At 43.1% G+C, this 26,017-nt stretch overlaps 1 protein-coding gene across 1 annotated transcript in view; it reads right to left on the bottom strand.

Annotated features, from left to right (window-relative positions):
- PGM5 (phosphoglucomutase 5) overlaps positions 1-26,017 on the bottom strand; it is a 183,767-nt gene that overhangs the window by 60,653 nt on the left and 97,097 nt on the right. Inside the window, exon 7 of the mRNA XM_042912875.1 lies at positions 11,348-11,463. Within this exon, the coding sequence (XP_042768809.1) occupies positions 11,348-11,463 (116 nt within the window). The remainder of the gene's footprint in view (positions 1-11,347; positions 11,464-26,017) is intronic.

The following is a 26,017-nucleotide window of genomic DNA, read 5'->3' as shown; positions in this document are numbered from 1 at the left end:
GCGGGTGGCTTTTGCTGGACTCAGCTTCAGTATCATGCCTCCTCTCTGCCCTTTTCGTCTGAAAAACTTATGAGGGTTTTGCCAACTTTGGGGTCACCAACGCATCCCCATTTGCCTGGGACTCTACCGATTACAAGAGTAAATGTCCCACATCCCAAAAAACCTCTGAGTCCCAGGCACACCGGGATGGTTGGTCACCTAATAAGAAAGGCCACTTGCTCAAAGAGGTCCCTGGTGGTTTTGGGGATCGGTGCAGGTTCAGCACCTGCCATAGCACACGCAGTTCGTGGAAGCAGAAACGACGACGGGAGGTATGTGCACTGGCTTTTGAAGGAGGATTGCAAAGCAGATTCCATTCCATTCTTGGAAGAGAACAGCAGAGGACCAAGCACCACACTCAGTACCTTCCTTCACACATCGATGAGCTGATTTCCACGACTGAGTTGCTCTTTTTACAAATAAGAGATGACGGGTAGGCCTTTTGTACGAGGTCACACGGTAACTAAGGGGTGAAAACAAGACTCAGACCTGGGCAGTTTGGCTCTCCCGCTGATGGGTTTCACTACAACCAGAAAGCCCAGGAACGACAGCGGTCCTTGGGGGCTGCAACGCGGCAGGGGAAATGCCCCACACGGCTGAGGCAGAGGCAGACCCTCTGAAGATAAGGGACACAAACACGCACCTCTTCCTTCTCACACTAGAGAGTCAGGGAAAGTTGCCAATTTCCCTTTGCTTTTCTCCTCATATCAATTCAGCCTTTCCATTTACGGATGCAGTTTTCACTCATTTGCAGTGAAATTCTTCCCATCCTCTTTTTATCCACCAAAGACAAGGGTTTGTCTTTTCTAAAGAGGGTGTTATGAGGAAAAACGGGGAGACACCCTTTGCAGGTGAATGGGAGATTTGAAAACATGCCATAGAACTGGGACAGGTTGGTTTTGGGGGGCTGGTGTTGTTTGTCCCCCCCCCCCCATGTTTCAAACCACTTACATTCAGCTTTTTACATCTTGCCAAAAAGCGAGGCTCATGGAAAAAGCATCACTTTTCCATGATTAAAAATGGATGCTTTTTAAAAGCAAATGCTCTAAAATTTCCACCAATTGGAGAACAGCACAACTATTCCGTGTATAAGCGGGTCAGGATATATACCCGCAGTATACAAGAGCCAGCTGTCAGCTCAGAAAGGTGGGATGGCAGTAACTAGCAGATGTAGAATGAGCTGTGGCCAACACGGATCCCAACCAATAATGTTATATAGCAATATATTTGATGATGACAATGATGATGATGACGATGAGACGACAACGACAGTGTTTGATACAAATATACTGCAGGGCATTTGACTAATATCCTGATCATGGCAATACCCAGTAGGCTCCTTGAGGGAAGGGACTGTGTCTGAAATTACGCATCACTCTCTGAGCCCAGAAGGTATGCAGTAAATATTCATTGAACGAATAAATGAATGACCGAGTGAGACCCTAGTATGTAGCTTGATCTAATTCATCGGATTCACTCCCCACTAAAAGGAGCTAGCTAGCTAGAAGCAACCGGAGTGCTACATTGGAAAAAAATGTCACAGATCATCCCATTGAAAAACTGAGGCCCAGAGAAGCTAAGCCATCTGTGTAAGGCAGTTCCACCACACAGAGGGGGAGTCGAGACTGAAGCCAGGTCTGTTAATTTGTGGTGCGGTGCTGTTCCCATGACACCGTTCTCCCAAGTCCCCTGACATTCATGCCATCCCCATCTAAAAGAATAACCACATGGGAGTAAATGACCCCTCTGCATTTCCTTAAACAGGGACAGCGGGGTCCTATGGAGCCAGTGAGTTTGGGTTTGAATGCTGACTCTGTCAGTGTTATCTTGGCCATTGGCTTTTGGCTTGATCTTCTTCCCTAAACCTCAATTACAGTATGGTCTCCACTTCATTGTTGAGAAATCTCAGTGAAATAATGTATAGGAGGTCCTAAGCATGGCATCTGTCACTTAGGAGGTGCTCAAGAAATAATAGGTATTAGCAAGCACTATTTTATTAACATGTGCCCCGAGGCAGTCAAGCCATCCATCCCAGAGGAGGCGAAAGCATTAACAATATGGTGGCTGGTCAGCTGACACAATTCCCTCACGTGAGCACAGAAGCACAGGAAGGTAAGGCACAGTGGGATCCGCTAACTCATACATCCCACCCTCTTTCTTTGTCACCAGTGCTCATGAAAACAACACAACTCCCCGGGAACTACTCTTTGACAGGTCACAAGCTGAACCAGAAATTTCTCCAGAGGGTTTAAAGTCTGCAACCACAGGGCATAACCACCATAGTCACTATACTTTGTTCTCAGTGGAGCCACCTAGCAACTGCTAGAGAGCAGATGGGGAAGCCTCCAAGAACAATTTTAGGAACAGCATCTTAAATACCAAGGGATGGGCCCCCTCATTAGAAGTCTCTTAGTAGTCACTATGAAAAGAAACCCATGGTCTATCTAGACTCCTTCGATCTGTGGCTGCGGACAGTGATTTCTCAGTCCCAGAATGCACTGGGAAGTGTGGACACAGCCTCCGAGGTCCACCCATTTGCTTCTGCTTCACACGTGGGCATCCCACACCCTCTCTTGCTACTTGTCATCAGCTTAGAAGATGAATTGAAAGGTCAATGCAACTGGAACTGGGGAGATCCCAAGAAAAGGATTTTATGTGATAGAGATACTCTTCCCCTTCCAGGTGGAGATCTGTTTCCCAGCACAGGCGTAGATAGTTTGTGGATGGGCAAGAAGGGAGTTTCAGTTTTCAGACTTTATGAGGAGGCCCTTGGGGATGTCAACCAGAGCCCCTCTGCACTGTGGTCTAGCCTAGATTGAGTTGTGCATGCGCACACAGCCTGTCCCAATTAGTCCAGTGGAGAAACTGCTCTCCCAGCACTGATAATGCTGTCACCACAGCCTTCTGACATCACATCTATTACCCAGCCAAGTTGACACAACTGGCCACGAATAGGAGAAAGAAATGTGGCAGAACCTCAATAATCTGAAATTCATATGTCTACAGGGCCCCTTTTTCTGTCCTAGAGATTGAACCGAAGTGGAAACAGCCCATTGTACAGTTTGTGATCATCTAGATAGGGAATGGACTAAAATTTGCCCTGATTTTACCTTTTGGAAAGTGTACAATGTTAAGTAACATCATTGTCTAATAAGAGACAGTTGAACCTATTCAATATTTGTTCAACAGCAATACTGTGAACCCAGTCTCAAGTTGGGATGTACATAGGTCTTGTGTGAAATATAAACAAAAGGAAAGGCATGGCCCCGGAGGTGTTATAAACTATACCACTATTAGGGGAAAGAAAATTTCCTTTCATAAAGCAACTGGAAAAGAAGTCAATACTATAAACCATAAGACAATAGAGCAGAGAATGTCTAGGTTGAAGGCTATAAGAATTTAACACTTACAAAAGCTCACTAAAGCTAGAACGTAGCCCACTGTTGAACATGTGGCTATTTGCAGCTATTTACTGTCAACAACCACACACACACACACACACAGTAAATAAGTAAGTAAAGCAAGCAAATTACAAATACTTAATACTATTTAAAATTTTAAATCCATTCATTAACACAGGTTTGGGGAAGGAGTCTTCCTAGAATTCTGCCCTGTGTTAGCTAATAATTTGTGCTAATCATTACACGATAACTGAAATTACCAAAACTTTATTTTTAAATGTTATGTAACTCTGATTTTACTGTACTTCATAAAACCCCTCCCCCACTCCCTTTCAACTGGTCTACATTTGTTTTTATGAACCCTCCCAAATCTTGGGATAGAAATGCCCAGATCTCCAGAAATATATCCACTCAAAAATGCCAAAAATGTTAAGTACTAACAATGCAAAGAAGAAATATCAAAACGGAAATTCTTTGTTTTCCTCCTTATTTCTTTCTTTCTTTCAATTCACCCACTTTCCATCCATCTTTCCAGGCTTCCTTCTATCCTTTATTTCTTCTTCCTACCTTAACTTCCTTCCATTATTCCATCCCTCTTTCTATCCTTCCATCTAATCTGCAAACACTCAAGGCCTGCCAGATATCAAAGAAATAGAGTTGAACAAAATAGTCATGGCCCCTGTCCTCTCAGCATTTAGAATTTCTGCATGGCATGCAGAGGGATTGAACCCATCTCAAAAATTTGAAATTTCTTGTGATGTGGAATACACACATACTCTGGGTCTCTCCCTTTTTTTGCAAGAGGCTGAGCAGATGTAAAAATAGCCAACTTCAAGAGCACCAGGCTGTACTCCAAAGTTCACAGTGGAAAAAGCTGGTGTGACAATGATGGACAAGTCATATTGGTGCCAGGAGACCTGGATTCAATTCCAAATCTTCAAGAATGGATGCAAACAAAAGGCATAGCAATGCCCTAGTACATACTCAGTGCTCATTCAAAGAGATTATTATTATTGTGAGAAACCCAACAGAGAGTGCTTCCTTGGCAATAATAAACATTGTTGTATTGCTTGATTTGACAAATTTGTATGACTGTTGACATTAGCTTTTTAAAAATATATAATAAAAGTAATAGTAATTTTCAAGATGGTGTTCAAGCTTGGAGCTCACCCAGGCTTTCGTGAACATAGTGATTCTTCTGTGTTGCCCGTAAGGGAAAATGCTTCGGGCTGTAACAATTCATACATTCTCAAAATGGTATCACTTCTTAGAAAGTTGATGTCAATGATGGAAACCAGTAGAACCTCATCAACAAATGCCAAAAAAAAAATCTTCCAAAATTTTGGTTTTATTGACCTTAGTTTTAATTGTTTCATTTGTCCCCTTCTGTGTATGAGAACAAGTCCAGATTCCTTCAAATTCAGAACTTTAAAAAAGTAGCCAGAATGCCATTTAGATGAATAGTTTTCTTCTCTTTAGATCTGAGAATTTATAAAGCACCCCTTCTCTCTATAAAGTAGTTTTCCAAGGCTCTCCCCAGGAAGTAGGTGAGTACCGGTCCTAGCACAAAAGATGGTCTGGCTTCTTAAGTGACTTTGGTTCTCTGACAGAGTCATAAATACGGGTTTCTTATTGTCCAGGATGTGGACCTTTCCATAGGAGAGAAGCTTGAACTCCAATCCTATGACCAGCTTGTCACTTTGGAAAGTTCTAGGAGCTCAAGAAGCTGGCAAGGGAAACTTCCACTCAGAATACATCTTGCTCATCTTGGAAAAAAAAGCTTCACATTCTTGTGCCTGAGTCAGATCCATATTTTCAAGTTCTCTTGGCACTGAAATATGCATTCCTAGTTGGTACACAGATCCATGCCCCGGGGACACAGAAAAAGGCCTCCACTCCAGAAAGCTTGGATACTTTTAGAAGCACCTCTGCAGTCTCAGGTCTAAAACTTTCCATCTGTCACTTTCTCCTCCCTTAGTTAGCTCACTTGTTTCTGAAAATCACGTCTCAAGGAAGGTAGGGAACTCCCGTGATCAGCTGACTTTTACAGACTGGACCTGAGGGTCAGAGAGGCCATGCGGCTTGTTTGTGACTGACAGGTAAGGGTCTTGAACATACTCATCAGCCTCACATTTTGGGGCCTCTAGACTTCCTGGACCACACCCCGTGGCACATCAAGGATACTCTTTCTACCATTCCTGAAGAAACCAAAAATACTGGTTTTCACTAGAGCCATGGTTTCTACTCTTGACTGCACATCAAAATCACAGGGGCGCCTGGGTGGCTAAGTCAGTTGAGTGTTTGACTCTTGATTTCGGCTCAGGTCACGATCTCATGGTTCATGAGTTCAAGCCCTGTATAGGGCTCTGCAGTGACAGTGCACAGCCTGCTTAGGCTTCTCTTTCTCTCTCTCTCTCTCTCTCTCTCTCTCTCTGCCCCTCCCCCACACCTGTGCACACACACACATGCTCATGCAGACACACACATACTCTCTCTGTCAAAAATAACCAAACTGTAAAAAAACCACACAACTATACTCATTTAAAATGCAGATTCTCAGGCTCCGCCCTCCCTGATATTCCAAGTAAGGGTAGGATAGAAAATACGTATTTTTAGCAAGTTTCCCAGGTGATTCTGACACACCAGGTCAGTGCGTCTCAAAAATTGGCATTAATAAAGCCCAGAATAAGAACAGAATGAAGCTATTTTCTCCTTGCAAGACTGAGTGGTCCAGCTACTGAGGCCACCTAATAGTCCTTTACTGCTGAGTGCTTGAAAAATAAAATTCGTCAATGCTTTCATCAGAAAGACTGATCGACACGGTGGAAAATGGCACAGTGTAGGGCAGGAAACCAGTCTTTCGGGTCAACGGTCACGTAATTCAAGCGGGGACATTTTCCAAGCCAGGTGGCCCCGCGTGAGTCACTTCACTACTTCTGGGGCTCAGGAGCTTTATCTGTCAAATCAGGCTAATGAGGCTAAAGTCACCTGAACCTGAAAAATGGTGGAGGAGGCAATGCCTCATGCTCCTTAAAAGGAAAAACTGGTAACTAAGCCCGACTGCGAGAGACTTTTAAAATCCCCTTCTAGGCCAGCCTACAAGTTGCAACCTGCGTAACTGTCCGAGAGCAAAGTTTGCCGAGAGGTGCCTGTAAGTAGGGGCACGTGGGTGGCTCAGTGGGTTAAGCATCTGACTCTTGGTTTTGGCTCAGGTCATGATCTCCCGGTTCGTGGGTTCGAGCCCCGCGTCGGGCTCTGAAAGGTGTCTTCGAGCAGAAGTCCCTCCAGTGCAGAACATGGTTTCCCAGTTCCGGTCGAATCATGCCCCAGCGTCTAAGCTAGGCAGGTGAAGGGCCTCACAAACTGACCCCTCCTCACCTCTCCTCCTGGTACTGCTTCTTGATAATCCCTCCTCTAACCTATCCTACAAATCAGAGGTTTGCCTATTTTTCTACGTAAGTTTTTACCGAAGCACAGCCTTCCTTGTCCATTTATGTATTGTCTATGGCTGCATCTGTGTTACAGAGGCAGTGCTGAGGAACCGCGAAAGAGGCAGTAGTCTGCAAAATCCTCAGTGTTTACTCTCCAACCCCTTTATAGAAACGTTTGCTGACCTCCGCTACAGGCCCGTCTTTTCCAGAAATTTTTGGCCACGACCCACAATAAGCACACGTTACAAGGAGACCAAGCATACACATAGATACTTGTGGGCATGTTTATATATACACACTTCTCAGAATAAACGTTTACCTTTACTAAACATGATGCATTCCAACAGGTTTCTAGCCTACTCAGTTGCTTTTCACAAGCTGCTCATGACATTTCACTAATCTCATGACCCCAAATGAGTCTTGATTCATATTTGGAAAACATGTCTTCGGACAAACCAAACAACTGGCTACTGGTAACACATATCCCCTGCTCTCCAACCTCTTTTTTCTTTCTTGGCATCGATCCCTCCATCTGGCAAGGCCCGGTCCTTTCATCTCTGTGTGTACAAATCCTTCCCATTCTTTAAGAACTAGCCCAGCTTCCAGATCTTTCCTGGAGTCTCCTTTGAACCTCCAGTCCCAAAGCATTTTCGCATCTCCCACAGCATTTTTGCTATTCCTCTATCATGGACACTTAAAGTTTGTGCGTTGTAGAATATCATCTGTGCATCTTTCTAATTATGTAACCAAAGACCTGAGTTTCTTAAGGTGTGATCTTAAGCACTTGTATTCTAAATACCTTCTAGTTCAGGGTCTAACCAGTTTGGGTAAGAGAAGAAAACTGCCCAGGATGAAATTTCTTCAGAACCCCAACATAGCCTGAAGTGCTGTCATTATGACCAGTTAATGTGGTTTTACAGCAATCTGTTTAAGCCTGACCAAACAGGACTTTAGTCTCAGGAATTCAAGGATGGTTTGACATCCGCACCTCGATCATGATATTTCATAACGTGCATAATAAAATAGAAAAGAAAGTATTAGTGTATCACTAGGTCCTGAAAGGGCACCTGATAAATCCAACAGCAGTTTCTAATAAGATTCTAACTAAAATGAGAATGGGAAAAATTATATATAAACCTGATCAAGATTTTACCCCCATCAAAAAGCAATCACCACAACGGATAGTAAAAGAGTCAATCCATTTCCATTAAAGTCATGAGTTATCACCATTATTTTTAAATACAATTTTGAAGATTATACCTAATGCAATAAGAATATGACATAAGAGGTATAAATATTAAAAAACGAAACATAAAAAATCTTTCAGTCATAGATTATATGACTGTATACCTTAAAAAAAGTCACAAGAGGGGCGCCTGGGTGGCGCAGTCGGTTAAGCGTCCGACTTCAGCCAGGTCACGATCTCACGGTCCGTGAGTTCGAGCCCCGCGTCAGGCTCCGGGCTGATGGCTCGGAGCCTGGAGCCTGTTTCCGATTCTGTGTCTCCCTCTCTCTCTGTCCCTCCCCCGTTCATGCTCTGTCTCTCTCTGTCCCACAAATAAATAAAAAAACGTTGAAAAAAAAAAAAAAATTAAAAAAAAAAAAAAAAAAAAAGTCACAAGAGACTGTAGAGTTTTTAGAAAAGAAAATGCTAGAAAAGAAAATATCTATTAATAATAGAATGTCCTAAGGTGGTTTCACCTCAGAGACAAGGCATATTAATCAATAGCTTCTCCTTATATGAATATGCACCAAAGAAATTAGAAAGAAAAACGAGGATATCAACATTAAGATCAAAGCTGTTAAAAGCTCTGTAGGACATATGGCCCAGTTTCTTCAATTAATAAATTAGAGAACACGTGAAAGGACGATATGCAGATTAAAAGATACTTAAGAGAGGGGACACCTGTGTGGCTCAGTGATTGAGCACCCAACTCTTCGTTTTAGCTTAGGTCATGATCTCAGTGTGTGGGTTCGAGCCCCACGTTAGGCTCTGCACCGACAGCATGGAGACTACCTGGGATTCTCTCCCCCTCTCCCTCTCCCTTGCTCACTCAATCTCCCTCTCAAAATAAATAAATAAGCATAAAAAAATAAAAGATAAAAGATACTTAAGAGATATCAATCAGTTATAATATTAAGATCTTTGGATCCCGGGGCACCAGGGTGGCTCAGTCAGTTAAGCAGCCGACTTCAGCTCAGGTCATGATCTCACGGTCCATGAGTTCGAGCCCCGCGTCGGGCTCTGTGCTGACAGCTCAGACCTGGAGCCTGTTTCAGATTCTGTGTCTCCCTCTCTCTGACCCTCCCCTGTTTATGCTCTGTCTCTCCCTGTCTCAAAAATAAATAAAACGTTAAAAAAAATTAAAATTAAAGATCTTTGGATCCCAACTGGAAAAAAACTATTAAGGAAGGGGTGAGAATAGGAGAGAAATTATTTAAAAATTACTTTTGGAGTTCCACTTCTGCATTTCTGTTTAGGATGTAGAAATCTCCAAGAGAATGTTACTCCTATCCCAGTAATAAGAAAAGGCCAGAAACCTACCAAATCATAACTTTTCTTGAACCCATCAGAAACCTGAGATCACAAGGCAAATAAAGTGAATTCCAAAAACTGACAACCCCCTTCAAGGAGAAACAAGACACAAAACTGTCACCCCTTTGGGAGAGCATAAGAAAAAGAGGATGCTTCCATATAAGTAAGAATTAAGAAGTCACATAAGAGGCTCAAAAATTCTTAAAGGCCAAGTATAGTCATGTTAGTCATGTTAGTTTAAAATTGCTTGGAATCCCCAGAAACAAGGGACACACTTCCAACTCACTGGGTGATCACAGAAAAGACTGGAAACAGAGAGAGAGAGAGATATGGTGGTGCAGGCATGCAGGTAAGGAGCAGCTTCTGAGACATAAGCATGAAGCCCTTTGAGTTCCCCAAACCTTTCCTTCACAGGAAACAACAGGCTTAAACTGTTGGAGGCACAAGTTGCAAACTTTCTCATCCTGAAAGCCCATGCAAAAATCCATTGCTACGGGAATAGGGTTTCAAGTAAAAACCTTCTCCCTTTGGTTGAAAGGGTAGGAAATCTTACATCAGTACTAAGCAGAGGTCCTGAGTCCTGTCTCCCTCTCTCTCTCTGTCCCTCCCCCACTTGCTCTCTCTCTCTCTCTCTCTCTCTCTCAAGAATAAAGAAATTTTTTTAAAAAGGAGTCTAGAGGGTTTTCTGGCTTGTATCTTTGTTCCTTCATTCGTTTTGTTTCTCAAATTCTACATTGGAGTGAAATCATACAGTACGTGCTTTTCTCTGATGGACCAATTTCACTCAGTGCCCTCTGGGTCCATCCATGTTGTTGCAAAAGGCAAGGTCACATTCTTCTTATGGCTGAGTAATATTCCACTGTATGTATGTATGTATACACACACACACACACACACACACACACACACACACACACACACACCACACTACACCACATCTTCCTTATCCATTCATCTGTCAATGGACATTTGGGTTGCTTCCATATCTTGGCTATTGTAAATACTGCCACAATGAAAATAGAGGTGCATATATCTTTCCAAATTAGTTTTTTCGTTTCCTTGGGGTAAATATACATCATACACAAAAATAAACTCCAAATGGATTAAAGACCTAAGTGTGAGACATGAAACCATAAAAAATCCTAGAAAACAGACAGTTTCTCTGACATGGGCCATAGCAACATTTTTCCAGATATGTCTCCTAAGGCAAGGGAAACAAAAGCAAAAATAAACTATTGAGACTACATCAGAATAAAAGTTTCTGCACAGCAAAGAGAACTATCAACAAAACAAAAAGGCAACCTACTGAATGGGAGAAGATATTTGCAAATAATATATCTGATAAGGGGTAAGTACCCAAAATATATAAAGAACTTAGGAAGCTCAACACCCCCCCCCCCCCAAAAAAAAAAAACCAAACAATCTGATTAAAATATGGGCAGATGACCTGAAGGGAGATTTTTCCAAAGAAGACACACAGATGGTCAACAGACATATGAAAAGATGTTCAACATCACTAATCATCAGGGAAATGCAAATCAAAACCACAATGAGATGTCACCTTACACTTGTCATAATGGCTAAAATCAACCACACAAGAAACAACAGGCGTTGGTGAGGATGTGGTAAAAGGGGAACCCTCATGCGTTGTTGGTGGGAATAGAAACTGGTACGGCCACCATGGGAAACAAAATGGAGGTCCCTCAAAAAATTAAAAGTAGAATTACATATGACCCAAATAAAAACCAAAAAAAAAAAAAAAATGGACAGAAGAGACTAGGGCATCATAGCACATATCCCCCCAGGTTTCTCTGATTTTTTTCCCTCTAATTATCTCTTCCTCTAGCATTTGATTCACAGTGGGGTCACAGGTCTCCAAACTGGGGTCACAGAGGGCTATAGCCACCCTCTCCAGTAACATTACATCAGCAAAAACCTACCAGTGCCAAAGCTCTCTTCTCCACACAGAGAGCACCGTCCTGAGTCCATCAGATTTGAGAAGAATCTCCATCCAGCTGGGGTCTCATACACAGGAACCTTCATCAATTTGGCCACTCTGAAAAATTAAATTCAAGGCAACAGTCAATTCATATCTCTTTTCCTTTCTTTTCTCAGCACAGAAGGAAGTCTTTAGAATTTATTAACTCCATAACTAGACTTCAGAACATTCTGGTCAGTGTTGACATTTTTCAGGATGTTAAGCCCTAAGGTAGAAAATGACAAATAGCCTATTCCGATGTTTCTCAGTTTTGCTTTCCCCATAACACAGAAAATATTAAGTTAACGTATAGAATATTCTCATTTATGTTTCCCTTCTATAAATGTTCCTTTATCTTTATGGTATGATCCCACTTGGGGAGTTCAGAATCTAAATTAAGAGGGAGGTTGGTTACAAACACTTTGGAATATTGTTGGACAGTATCTACAGACACACACACACACACACACACACACACGCACACACACACTGTAGGACTTTTAGGATCGAAAGACTTACTCTACCAGCTGTTAGAAATGTTGATAGCTAACAGCTCACAGATATGTCTCCTACTCTCTGTTAAAGAGAGATATCTCACTCAAAATCATGCTCCCTTTGGGGCATCAAAGTGGGGCACCACTTTGGGGTGGCTCAGTCGGTTAAGCGTCTGACTCTTGGTTTCAGCTTAGGTCATGCTCTCACGATTTGCAGGTTCAAGCCCGCCTCAGGCTCTGCAGCTGGCAGCATGGAGCCTGCTTGGGATTCTCTCTCTCCCTCTCCCTCTGACCCTCCCCTGCTCGCACCGTCTCTGTCTCCCTCAAAATAAATAAACAAACTTTAAAAATATCATGCTCCCTTTCCTGGGTCAGTTCACATCCAATGTCTGGTCAATGTGGGATATTTAAAGGTCTAGCCTCCTTGCCCCTATTTGGCCTAACTCTGTAGGGCCATTTCAGCTCTAGAGATCCGCGTAGGTTGGCTGAGGTCTTTGTCGTGACTGCACTGCAGTCCAACCTCTCTCTTTCTGTCCAATCCCCTTCCTCACTGCCCCCAGCAGGTGCTGGTTTTGAAGACACATTTGATCTGGATGGGCAGAAAGGAATAAACTTCCCGCAAGCAAATCTCTCTCCGAGCTGCTTCCTGGGGAGCCCAGTGTAGGACAGTGCGCAACAGAATACGAACACAAGATTTTACACAAAATGATCACAGAATCACGATTCAGAAGAACCGAAACCACCCGGATGTCCACTGAGTTGAACGGACAGAGGCTCTGTGATATAGAAGGCGCTACCTTAAATTTCGCTGAGCCTACCACCGCTACATGCAACCCCATGATGAATCTCACACACATCATATCACGTAAAAGGAACGGGGAACAAGAAAATACACACTGTAGCGTCCCATTGACATCCACTTCAAGGACAGCTAAAACTAATCAATGCTGTCACAATTCAGGCTCAGCAGAGTAGAGAGGTCACGTGTTTTGTTTAAGATTCCACAGAGGTAAGAGGCAGAGCTAGAATTTGGACCCACATTCTGCTTAATTTCTGCTCACGTTCCAGTCCACGATACCTTGTTGTCGCCCCAAATGTTTTAAGAGACATACAGATCTCAGAGAGTATGTTGGGGAATGATCCGGTTCTGTGCCAATGACCTAACGAATTTCATCTTTCCCACAAGCAAGCAACAAAAAGCAAAAAAACACCAAATGCCTGCCGCTAACAAGATCTAGTTTTTCAAAGGGTATAAGCACAGAAGGTGGCCAGGAACGGGAACCAGGACGGGTGTCTTGGTGAAGAAGAGGAAGAAAGATGCGTAAAGGACAGAGGACACAATGCAATCATGATTTCATTAGGTTTTTTTGTTTTCTTTAGGTTTTACTTTGTGGCCAGCTGGAGAAAACAGAATATCTAGAAATGCTTGCCACAGGAAAGCAAACACCTTCCTTTCCATAATACCAAATATAGTTGATGTGTTCAAGATCTGGAAAAATTTTGTGCTAAATCTCTTTCAAGTTTGCTTTGAAAAGAAGCACTTTTTAGATGTCCCAGGGTTATATCAAATGTTCTGTTGTGTATTTTTTTTAGTGGCCTAAGAAAGATATACAAATCACACTTATATCCTGGTAGGAACAATGAAAGAAATCCTCCCCAAACTGTAGATCAAAGGTAAATTTTCACAGCCATTAATTTCATAGTCAGAAGCTGAAGGAAGGAGGTAGAATAAGTCACACAGAAGCTTCCCAGTGTCAGCACAGAGTAAAGCCTAGGTCAAAATTCATTTAGCAAATATGACTGTATATGATTGCCAAATAGAATGTGCAGCATGGAACAGACATAAGGGTAAGAAAAGGGGTGGAGAGTGTGGGGACATACATTTCCTGGCTCAGACACTCTTGCAGGTTCAAAGCCAAGTTGGCAGATCTAAAGGGAGGGGAAAGGATTTCCCTAGCTCCCACCCTTCCCAATTAATCACTGTCAGGAGGTCATAAGGCTGAGGGCTGAGGCTGGAGTTTTAGAGGACCGGATACTTCTATAACTAGGAGCCCCAGACACAGCTATGCAAGCTAAGAAAACAATATGGGTAATTCAATCCCGGGATCCTGAGCATGAGCTGATGGTGTCCTAGAGTAAGAAAGGAATTCCCTGCCCCCACCCCCCACCGCCCTCCTCCCTCTACTGAACTTGGGATCCATCCCAAACACAGCATTCAGCAAATACCATGCTCTAGACTGGTGTTTCCACAGGAGACCCCCCCTGGAGATTTCTGACAGCTCAGAATGAAGCCGCTCACACTGAGGGTCTTCACCCCCTCTTAGCCGCTGCTACCACGTGGTGGAGACAAACAGAAGAACTCACTTTCTAGGAAAGACCAGAGTAGGAAGCAAAAGCAAGAGAATCAATCTCAACCCCAACTGTCCTGCAAGTGGGAGTTGACTTCTGGTAGTTAAACAAAACAAAACAAAACAAAACAAAACAAAACAAAACCAAAAGCCCCCTGGTGGGTGTAAGCTTCTGGGGATGAGTTGCAAACCTCTAAAAATGTGGCTTCAGGTTGGAAACAGCCCCCACCTATCGTTCCATCGGTTTCTCTCACGCAGCTCATGCCAAGCTCTTCATAACCGGACCATTTCTCATTTTCCGAGGATGCGCTCTCATTTTTGCTGTTGTCAACTAACTACTCCTGTGTCCTTTTTCATGCTTTGCGTTTTACCCGGATTAATGCTTTTGAATCTCTGTCAGAATACTCCACGTCGCTTCAAGACCGATCTCAAGTGCCCTGCCACCATGAAGCCTGTGGCAGACGCTGCTAGGTGACCAACAAACCCATCTCTTCTCCCGGACACACAGCGGGATTACACTTCCCGACACCCCCCCCCCCCCGCCCTCACAGTGAGCTGTGGGCCACATGGTGAAGTTACAGCCAATGGAACTTGAGTGGAAGTGACGTTCAGATCGGGCTATTCAAACGTCCCATCTTCCATGTTCTTTCTCCTTCTGCCAGCTTCATGGGGACAAGCCTAGCAAACCTGGAAGCTATACATTGAACACGGTGGGCCCACAATACGAAAGGACCTAGGTCTCTAAATTGCCATTTGGAGCGGAATCAACCACCAGTCAGGAACACCTGTCTTTAACTTTTGATGACTGAGAACCTTGTGCTGCGTTTGAGGGATTACACGTTTTGAGACTAGCGTTGTAGTCGCAGGCTCCATTATCCTAATGAATACATCCATTCCTCTTCATTATAATAAATCCAGGGGCGCCTGAGTGGCTCAGTCGGTTAAGCGTCCGACTTCGGCTCAGGTCACCATCTCGCGGTCCGTGAGTTCGAGCCCCGCGTTAGGCTCTGGGCTGATGGCTCAGAGCCTGGAGCCTGCTTCCGATTCTGTGTCTCCCTCTCTCTCTGCCCCTCCCCCGTTCATGCTCTGTCTCTCTCTGTCCCAAAAATAAATAAACGTTGAAAAAAAAATTAAAAAAAAATAAATAAATCCAAAGTAATGCTTCCTGTGACTCTGTTTCCTCTCACTTGGCAGGGGCCTTGTTCGTGTTGTCATTGTCGATGTTGTCACCTTCTTGAACTTTTCTTCCACACACAGACGCACACCACCATCACCACCAATGTGTTAAAAGCTCTTCGAGGTAGGAACTACATCGTATACCCTTTTACGGCTCTCCGATGTTTAGGATAATAGAGCACCTTGTCAGATTTGCCCTTCATAAATTCTGTATGATTTCAGTTGACTAATATCTATTATTTAAACAGTGTGGGTGGATGGCAGGGAACAAAGTATCCCTATTTTCTGGACTTTTTTTCCTTGTAGTTTCCTAAAAATATAGCTAAGTCATTTGTGCATGTTTTATTTAAATTAGTCATTTTGAGAAAGAGAATTTCATCAGTTATTAATGAATCAGGCTATCACAATGAGACCAAGGCATTTCCTGGAAATAAAGATCTTGTAGAATTAGGGCAATGACTAACTGAAAACAAAGGTTTGAGGAGCAGGAGAATATATTTTTCTATTTCACCAGTCTGGTCATCACCCTACCTTCATGCGATCAAACAAGGTAACAGATACAAAAGTATCCCAACAGGGCTCTAAAATCTCACCAGGTGAAGGCATGCTGACATACGATTTTTGTGCCTTCAGCGTAGTGCACGACCACAGTAGTTATTCAAGTATCTATTAACCTAATTATACAGTACTACATTATTATGTGTGATATACTCTGCTGGAATATCAATGGCTAATGACACTCTTGTAGCATGTGAGAGAATAGGCAAATATACAATGATTAATTATATCAAGTACACGAAGCATACCCAGCTGCTCTTGGAATCCTACTTCGAGAAAGTTGCAATAGACTTAAAGAGCGCAAGATCTGGGTTCCTCTTCCTTTATCTTCAAATGTCCACTTTCTTGAGAGCCAAGGAGGGCTCATGATTCTAATTTCTACACAACAAATTCCCAGCCCCCTTTTTAAAAGCCCCCAATAGCAGAGAGTAGAAGATATTTTCATCACATATATCCAACAAAAGACTTATATGTAGTTTACATTTAAAAGACTCATACAATAATAAAAAAAAAGGCACATAACCATTTTTAAAAGCCTTGGGCAAAAGTCTTGAACAGTCACTTTACAAAAGAGGATATTAAATTGACCAATTAACATATGAAAAGACGCTCACCGTCAGTAGAGATCAGATAACTGCAAATTAAAACTACAGTGAAGGGGCGACCTGGGTGGCTCAGCCAGTTGAATGACCCTTGATTTTGGCTCAGGTCATGATCCCAGGGTTGTGAGATCAAGTCCCATATCAGGGTCCAAGCTGAGCATGGACCCTGCTGAAGATTCTCTCTCCCCCTCTGCCCTCTCCCTTGCTTGCCCTCTCTCTCCCGAAAAATAATAATAACAATAACAATAATAAAATAAAACCACAATGAGATAATACGACACACCCACAAGACTAGCTGAGAAGGTGGTATTGCCTAGTCCTGGTGAAGATTGGGAATTCACGTATTGCTAAAGGAATGCAAATCAGTACTGACTGTGGTATATTTGTTTACGTGACATATTCACATAAAGGAATAGCACAGAACAGAGAAAATGAACAAACTACCACTACATCGAAAAACATGAATGCATCACACAATATAACATTGAATTAAAGAAATCAGCATGGAGGAATATAAGCTATATGATTCAATTTACACATAGTTCAAAATAGACAAAACTAATCATTGCCATTGGTCTAGGCAGTTGTCTTTGGGATAAGACATGAAAGGCACAGGCAACAAAAGCGAAAATAAACAAGGAGGACAACATAAACCAAAAAGTTACTGCACAGCAAAGGCAACTACCAGCAAATTGAAAAGACAACCTATGGAACAGGAGAAAATATTTGCAAACCTTATATCCAATAAGGATTTAACATCCAGAATACATAAGGAAGTCTTACAACTCAAAAACAAAACGAACAATCCAATAAAAAAAAAAAAACAGGCAAAGGATCTGAGTAGACATTTTTCTGAAGAAGACATACAAATGACCAACGGATATATAAAAAGATGCTCAACATTACTAATCATCAGGGAAATGCAAAATCAAAACCACAATGAGATATCACCTCACATCTGTTAGAATGGCTATTATTCAAAAGACAATAGATACGAGCTGGCAAGGATGTGGAGAGAAGGGACCCCTTGTGCACTGTTGATGGGAATGCAAATCGGTACAGTCACTATGGAAAATAGTAGGACAGTTCCTCAAAAAATTAAAAATAACTACCACATGATCCAGCAATCTGACTTTTTGAGTATATACCCAAAGGAAATGAAAACAGGATCCCCAAAAGATATCTGCACGTTCATGTTCATTGCATGATTGTTTACAGTAGTCAAGATGTGGAAACAACCTACATGTCTGTCAACAGATGAATGGATAAAGAAGATGTGATATGGATACACAATGAATACTGTCCAGCCGTAAAAGAAGAAGGAAATCCTGCCATATGTGACAACATGGATGAACCTGGAGGGCGTTCTGCTACGTGAAATAAGACGGAGACAGAAAGACAAATAGTACATGGTATCCCACGTACATGGCGTCTGAAAAAAGTCAGACTCCCAGAAACAGAGAATATATTGGTGGTTGCCAGGCCCTAGGGGGTGGGGAAACTGGGAAGACACTGGTCAAAGGGCACAAACATCCAAGTCAAGATGAGTAAGTCCTGAGGGTCTAATGTACAGCATGGGGACTCTAGTTCATAACACATACGGTACACTTGAAATTTTCTGAGAGTAGCATTCTCACCGAAAAAGAAGTAACTATGTGCAGTGATGAATGTGTTAATTAACTTGACCCTAGTTACATTGGTGACAGTCACTGGTGATAGAAGTCGGGATAGCCCTTATCTCTAGGGAGGAGGAAGGAAGTAGTTCATTGAAATGGGGAACAAGGGATCTTCAGGGTCCCTGCTTTGTTGCTTGTTCGAGATGGTAGTTGCATGGGAATATTCCTTTGTGAAAAGTCCTTGAGCGACGCAGGAGTTGTCCTTCTCTTTACATACGTTATACTTCAATAAACATTTACTTAAAAGAAAAAGCCCCCTGCAGTGTTTATGACTAAGGCCATGTTTGAATTGGTCATGTTTACATAATCTCAAGAAATAAACTACTACAAATGGAGTTTAATAGCATTCTGGATATTCTGGTTAATGTCTAGCCGACATTGACATCTAGCAGAACTGCCCCAGAATGAGCCCGTCGGTATTTTCACATCGATGAGTTCACTCCCAGATCCCTTCTTTGATGTCTGGCACTGTCGAAGGTAAAGAAGGGCTAATGTGAGTCTGCACTTTAAAAGCATTTCTAAGGCAGCCTACTCACCTTCCAAATATGAATCAGGCAGAATTCAGTTAGGCCTTACTTTCCAATAGCCATCGTAAAGTGTCCTCTTTTTTTCCCCCATTTAATAAATCTTTATTGATTATTCCTGAGCTACTATACTAAGCACGGGGGACACAATGTTAAATCAAACACACGTGGCTCCTGCCTTATGTGTCTTAGGATCAAAGACTAACCAGCACATATAAAAATTTTATTAGGATGTGCTATCATGGAGAGATGCTCATCAGTTGGGGCGGGAGGAGAACTTTAGTTAGGAATTCCTAAGAAGTGACATTTGACCTGAGATCTAGAGAATGAGTGTTAGCCATCTAGGTGTCTCAGATGGGGTTCCCTAAAGGCAGGCCCTGAGACACAGATTCCTCTACTAGAAATTCATCATGGAGAGGAGTGCCTGGGTGGCTCAGGTGGTTAAGCATCTGACTTTGGCTCAGGTCACGATCTCACAGTTTGTAAGTTCAAGCCCCGCATCGGGCTCTGCGCGAACAGCTCAGAGCCTGGAGCCTGCTTCAGGTTCTGTGTCTCCCTCTCTCTCTGTTCCTCCCCTGCTCACACTCTGTCTGTCTGTATCTCTCTCAAAAATAAATAAAGATTTTAAAAAAAGAATTTTTTTTAAAAAAAGAATTTATCATGGAGAGATGTGTAAGGGCTAGAAGACTAGGACGGAGAAGGGGAGGAAACCAAGCAATACTGTGATCTCAGGCATGGCTGTGCAAAGAGTAGCTTCAGCCAGACGTTTCCCTGGGACTCTGGACTGTAAGCCTTGCCTCCAAATTGTCCTGATCTGTGACAAGCTTGTTGGTCTTTCAAACCCTCACTTTGAGCTATTGGCGAAAGGCCCCTGGGGGAGAAGGGCTTAAACTCACAGGCATTTAAGTCCACTCTTACACTCACCTTTTGGATGGAACGAGTCACACTTCCAGGTAAAATAAAATGGGAGGCTGTCATAATAAGATGACCACAAAAGTTTTTCAACCGCGTATATAAACTTGAGCAGAGAGCTCCTGTTCCTGAGGCCTGTAATAGCTCAGCCTGGTCTAGACCTCAAAACTCACATATTAAATCACACCTTCCCTGCCCATCCCTATCAGAGAGGTTGTAAAGATCAAACGAGATGGTAAATAATGAAATGAAAGGGCTCTAAGAACCACAAAATGCCCTACAGAGTAAACGCCTGATCACTGTTGTTTGCTTTGGATCTTTCACTTAATTCAAAGGGAAATGGACATTTCATTTAAAGAATATTTACAAGAAAAAAAAAAAACAAGAGATAACTGCATATCTTATGTTCCCTTTAAACATCTAGTTTTTGGCCAATTGTAAAACAAAGGTGGACCCCTAACCTCAGGGCCTCTGCTGCTTTATCTAGAAACTTCTGCACTTGCATTTCAGATAAGTGTTATGGGGGAAAAATAGGATCCTTCTCAATTAGATTATACATTTTGTTAGGAAACATAAGGCAGGCATATTTCTGAGGATCTTGACTTTGTTTAAAAGGAAAAAAAATGGCTTTGGGAAATTGACCAAAGAGCCTAGAGAAAAATATGTAAAATGGAAACAATCACAGGTTTGCACTCCCAAGCTAGTAAATAATCTGGAATCCTCTATCTGGGAATTAACAAGTGTCTGTTTACAATCTTGATGCTTGAGCACTTTGATGTAAACTGGTTCTGGTTCTAATTATTTTCAAGGAATAAAAATTGTTGAAAGGCTAGGGCTGGTGAGTTTGAAGCCCCAAGAGTTCCAGCTAAACTGAGGCATAGAGAGACAATCATCAGCAGTCTTCCAGATTCCTATGAGATTGCTTCCCGGGCAGCAAAAAGTGAATTGCCTTCTTGTATTTTTGTTTTGCTTTGAATTCCTGGTTATGTAGACACCTTACTGAAGCTGTTTTAAACTGCCTATGTAATACAGTTGGAAGATTTAGAATCAATGCATTCACTCCTACAGGCCGAAAGTAGTCAGAAATCATGTGACAACTTGAACCCAGGAGATAATGTGTCTCCGTAAACAAAACTTCTCTTTCTTAAAACCTTTTCTTTCTTTTCTCTTCTGGATTCAATTAGCATCGTTTCCTGGAGGATATTATAGAAATCTTACTGATCCTATGTTGTAAAACAGGAGAGAAGGAACATCTGGGCTTTGGACATTAAATAAATATACACTGTAAATGGATACTCATTCCAAAAGAAGAACAAAGCCCAGGGTAAACTAGTATTTGTATAATGCTACATCACCATCCATGGCTAATACCACAAGCAGAGGTAAACACTGAAATAGGATGGCATTATCAGTTTTCCTAAAGCAAACATCTGTTCCTTGCTCTGGTATTTCACATTGGATTCAGTTTCAGCAGTGCCACAGGGACCTCATGGTTTGTCCCCAGTGTTCTATGAGCCTAATTTTGACCCTGAAATGGTTCATGTGAACATTTTCAGTCTAAATTTGACAGAAGAGTTTTGGCAATCTATCCCCAGAGCAATATGAAAGGGGGAAAGAAGAGAAGAATGAGCAGAATATTCCACATGCTGGGTCTAAATACAAGGAAAAGATTGATAAATTTAATTAGTTAAAATGTGTAAAAATTTCTATCTGTCAAAGACACCAAAAATAGGGAGGTAAGCCATAGACTAAGGTGTTTGCAATCCATGAAACTGAAGGATTAGTAGCCAACTTAAATAAAGAAGCCCTGACAACCACTATGATAAGTTCAGTTGACCCATGCCATTCACAGAGAAGGAAGATTAATTGGCCAACAAGAAAATATACAGTAAATCAAAGAAATGAAAATTTAAAAACAGACAGACATTGTCAAAATGTCACACTTGCCATGTAAAAAAAAAAAAAACAAAAAAAGAAGACAAAAATCTAATAATACCAAGTGTCGGTGGGAATGTCAGAGGAAAATGGAAACCCAAACATTGATGGAAGAATTGTAAATTAGTACACTCACTTCATAGGGCAATTAGAGAATTCCTAGGGGAGTTAATAATACTCTATGACCCAGCAAGCCAGCCTCTTGGTATCTATCTTAGAGAAACTGGTATGTGTGTGCACAAGGAGGCATGGATCAAGGATGTCTCTTACGGCACTGCTGGTGAGAGAGAAAAAGAACAAAACCATAAGCAACCCAACTGTCCATCAGTAGGGGAACTGACAAACTGATTTGTTTATACAGCATCAAATAAACAGCTGTGATTCAAGGGCCCCAATACATAGACTGCAAAACACACACACACGCGCGCGTGCACGCGCACACACACACACACACAAAGGAGAAATTAAATGTGTATTTTTGTCTTGCAATATTATCTTAGATCGCTGGTATTCCAATTACTATTTCTCCCTCACTAGAACAAATTGAAAACCTAGTGGGATATCATTCCTACTTCTAATAAAAGATTTCAGGCATTTGCAACTCTGAAGAAGTAATGGGACTAAATGACTAAATGAAGACACCTGATACCTGGTTCAGAGAACTATCCAGAACCTGCCTGTGCCACCAGAGCACAGAGAAACTAGGAAGATCTTCCTTGTCCCAATAGCTATGCCTCTAAAGGCAGGAAGCAAGTCCGTGTCCCTTAGCTTGCCATAATTAATTGGCCTGGGAATTTCCCAAGATTCTTAGTCAGGTCTTTCCACTTGTATGCATAGAGCTCAAAACCAACTTCCCTCCCTTCCTTCCTTCCTTCCTTCCTTCCTTCCTTCCTTCCTTCCTTCCTTCCTTCCTTTCTAATTAAGAGAGGGTGCTTAGATTCTGTGTAGTATAAGCATTTCCCCCTCCCTTTTCTCTCGCTAACCTGTCCATCAACACCACAGAGAAGAATTCACTAGTTGTGCATATGGTTGTTAACAGAGATTGTCATTTTCAGCTCACTTTAGGGAGTTAGTTCTTGGTTCCTTGACAGAAGGAAGACAAAGAACCTTCTGGACACAAAGCACTCAAAATTCCAGGAGGAGATGTCTGCACAGAGATACAAAGGCCTTTAGATTTGGTGGGGTTCCCTCTGGGAATGTGAGCAGCATGCTGGTTTTGGAATAGACCCCACAAGTCATTCTCCTGGTGTTTTATCTCATGGGGAACTCTGACATGTGGCCGAATTGATGACCCAAGTTGCCGTTTCTGGGAAAGTCAGCACAAGCCATCGGGCAGCTCTCTCTAAATGGGCTCTGATAAAATTAACATTCATCAAGGGACACATAGGAAGTCACCCACCTAACAGGAACCCCATATTCAAAAACGCACCTACCCTTCCAGGATTTCCACCAGTCACTCAGGACCGGGTTTAATCTTGCCCCTAAGTGTAAGGAAACTCCACGCCACATTAAATTCTGCTCTAACATCACTGTGTCTTCAACCTTCTTTTGGCTTTAACGACGCACGGTTATGAGGAAAGAAGCTGTTGAAAAAAAAGGTGACGTCCTTTTGTGGGAAATGAGTTTCACGACCCAAGGTAAAGCTGAGTAGACAGGAAAGGCAGGCAAACGTGGCCGCCTGAGGGATCAAGTCCAAGCACCTTCACAGGAGGATGGGCAGTGGATCACGAGTGCCTGAGTCTCTGTCTAGCTCCACCCTTCTTGGCTCTGAGACTGTGGCCAACTTACTGAAACTCAATAAGCCCAGCTCTTTCCCCTGTGAAATGGAATAACAATGGGAGGGCTAAATGGGGTGATGCTTGGGAAGCCCCAAGCACCCAGAGCAGGTCATGGACATCAGCAACAGCCATCAGCGTCGTTGCCTCTACAGCTGCTGCTTCCTGCCCCCCTCAACCTCCCGCCGTACCAAGCCGGTATTCTTCTAGAACCTCCTCAAAGCACCATGCGGCTTCAGACCCTTGTACACATAGTTCACTTGGGTGCGGATACTCTTTGTGTCAGTCAGAGCCCCAACAGGAATAGATGATCCACTCAAACTGAGTAATTCGAGGAGAGTTGAAAACAGGGACTGTTGACACAGGTGTGGGCAGCCGAGAGGGGGAACATAAGGAACACTACACGGCCCCAGGGCGAGTAACATCACCCCACCCTCAGATTCATTCCTGGAATCTGCAGACAGAGCTGGGTGCACGGGGCAGCCTGGCAGGAGCCATGACCTTCAGAAGAGGCGCGTTGCCAGTGCACAGACTCCTCTGACACGTATATAAAATGTAATTTACATTCCAAACCTAAATCCCTCAAATACCAGTGGAAGCAAGTACATGAGACCGTTGAAAGTTCAGGATAAGATTAAGTTGCGGTGGATGAATTTCCAGGGAGGAATTGCATACAAAGGGCTGACTGAAAGGGCGGATTATCTTACTTCTAATTAAGTGTATGTCAGCTTACCAAGTCCAATGCTATGAGTTTATTACGAGCAGGTAGGAGATTATGGTAAAACTGGCCCCTCTTTCCTTTTGTGGGATTTCTTAGAATTGAAACGCTTATTTCACAATAAAACTTCAAAGACAGAGTAAGGTACACACTTCTCATGATTACAAGGAGCACCTTATGGGCTTGATGTTTCTTTTAACATCTATTGGAAAACACCGGGTGAGATGGACCGAGAACTATATTCCTTACAAGACTGTGGCAGGGGTGTCCTCCAAAGATATTTACTCTCATTGAACACTTTTTAAAGAAATTGTTTTTTAAGGTTTATTTATTTTTGAGAGATAGAGTGTGAGCGGGGGAGAAGCAGAGAGAGAAGGAGACACAGAATCTGAAGCAGGCTCCAGGCTCCGAGCTGTCAGCACAGAGCCTGATGTGGGGCTTAAACTCATGAACCATGCGATCACCACCTGAGCCAAAGTCAGACACTTAACTGACTGAACCACCCAGGCGCCCCCCATTGACCACTTTTGAAGAGCAAGAGAGAAGGAACGTGTCGAATAATCTCAAGCCACGTCAAGGATTCACAGCAAGATGCCTTCCCAAAGAGGCCTGAGAGATGACGAGGTGGAAGGGCAGCCGGGGGAGCAGAGACACTCCTCCAGGTCCTGGATCGCAAGAAGCTGGGAGCTCAGCAGGGAGGGCGGGCAGCCCAGGGGCATGGCGAGTGGGTGGGGGTGACAGCAGGGCTCTGTGGTGTCTGAGCAAGTCAAGCCCTCTTCGCCTGAGCGGTCGGGTTCTGGGGTTCGGCCCCCAGGGAGCCAGTGGGGAAAGAGGAGGGAGGAAGGAAAATCAGGGGCTCGCAGGCAGAGCGACCTGAGCAGTGCTGGCTGTAGCTGAGATGAACTCCCCCTCAGAGCGCCTCTTCCTAGTCGTCTCTGGGGGGACGGAGACCAAAATAGGTTGGCAAGAACACACAGTTCCTGAAATTAATTGGAAAAGCAGAGACTCCCCAGGGAAATGAGGCCACTCAGCTGCCTGTCTCCCTTCTCAGAGTTCGAGGCACGGGAATATTTATTGTTTATGTGTGTGGATCCATTCCGTACGACGGCCGCTGCTGGGCCTAAGCGGGGACTTTGGAGAAACTTCAACACAGAGGGAGAGTGGAGTCAAGAGAAGACAGGATGGCTTCTGGACACTGAGAACCAGGGGGTACAGTCTCGTGCGAAAGGAGCAATTCTCTTTAGGTCAAGGTCCCACGTCCTACGGTGAAGGGATGACAGAGATAAACGGAGCAGTAGGAGCACCACTGGCTACGTCAGTCCAGAGCTACAGCCCAAGCGTCACCCTTGTGCTAAAGGCACACCTTCTTCAAGATCCAGTCATTTCCAACTCTCCAAAGTGTTGCCTCACACTGCTTTTCTTAGAAAAGAGCACTTTAATGCCAGCTGCTGAAACGCTGTCGTAATAAATATTCAAACGTAAGTATCCTCAATAGGAACACTGTTCCCTTGGATTGTGGTATCCTTACACAGTGTACATCCTGTGCAACCGTATGCAGCAGCTGTCCATCAGCCTCCCCTGGACTTGGGCAAAGTAGAAGCTACTGCTGTTAAGTCCCCTGATCACATTCCTGGTGTACCTGTTAAGTCTCTTAATCACATTTCTGGTGTACCAAGGGGTAGATCATATGCTCCTCGATGGTCATAGGACTGAGAGTGGACCTGAAAGCCTACGACAGTCTTGCAACAGTTGAAGACAAGGATTTGAATGGAACATTTTATTTTTCTCCATCCATATGGCCTGCCCAATAGCATTTGGTGGGGGAGAACTTGGGAAGTGTGCATGTGTGTGAGACCTCACTCATATCATACCCAACATACTAAAACACATCCACATATCATATAAAAATCTATG

The sequence above is a fragment of the Panthera leo genome, chromosome D4 (genome assembly GCF_018350215.1).
Source record: "Panthera leo isolate Ple1 chromosome D4, P.leo_Ple1_pat1.1, whole genome shotgun sequence".
Lineage (NCBI taxonomy): Eukaryota > Metazoa > Chordata > Mammalia > Carnivora > Felidae > Panthera > Panthera leo.
This window is presented reverse-complemented; position numbering and strand designations above follow the sequence as displayed.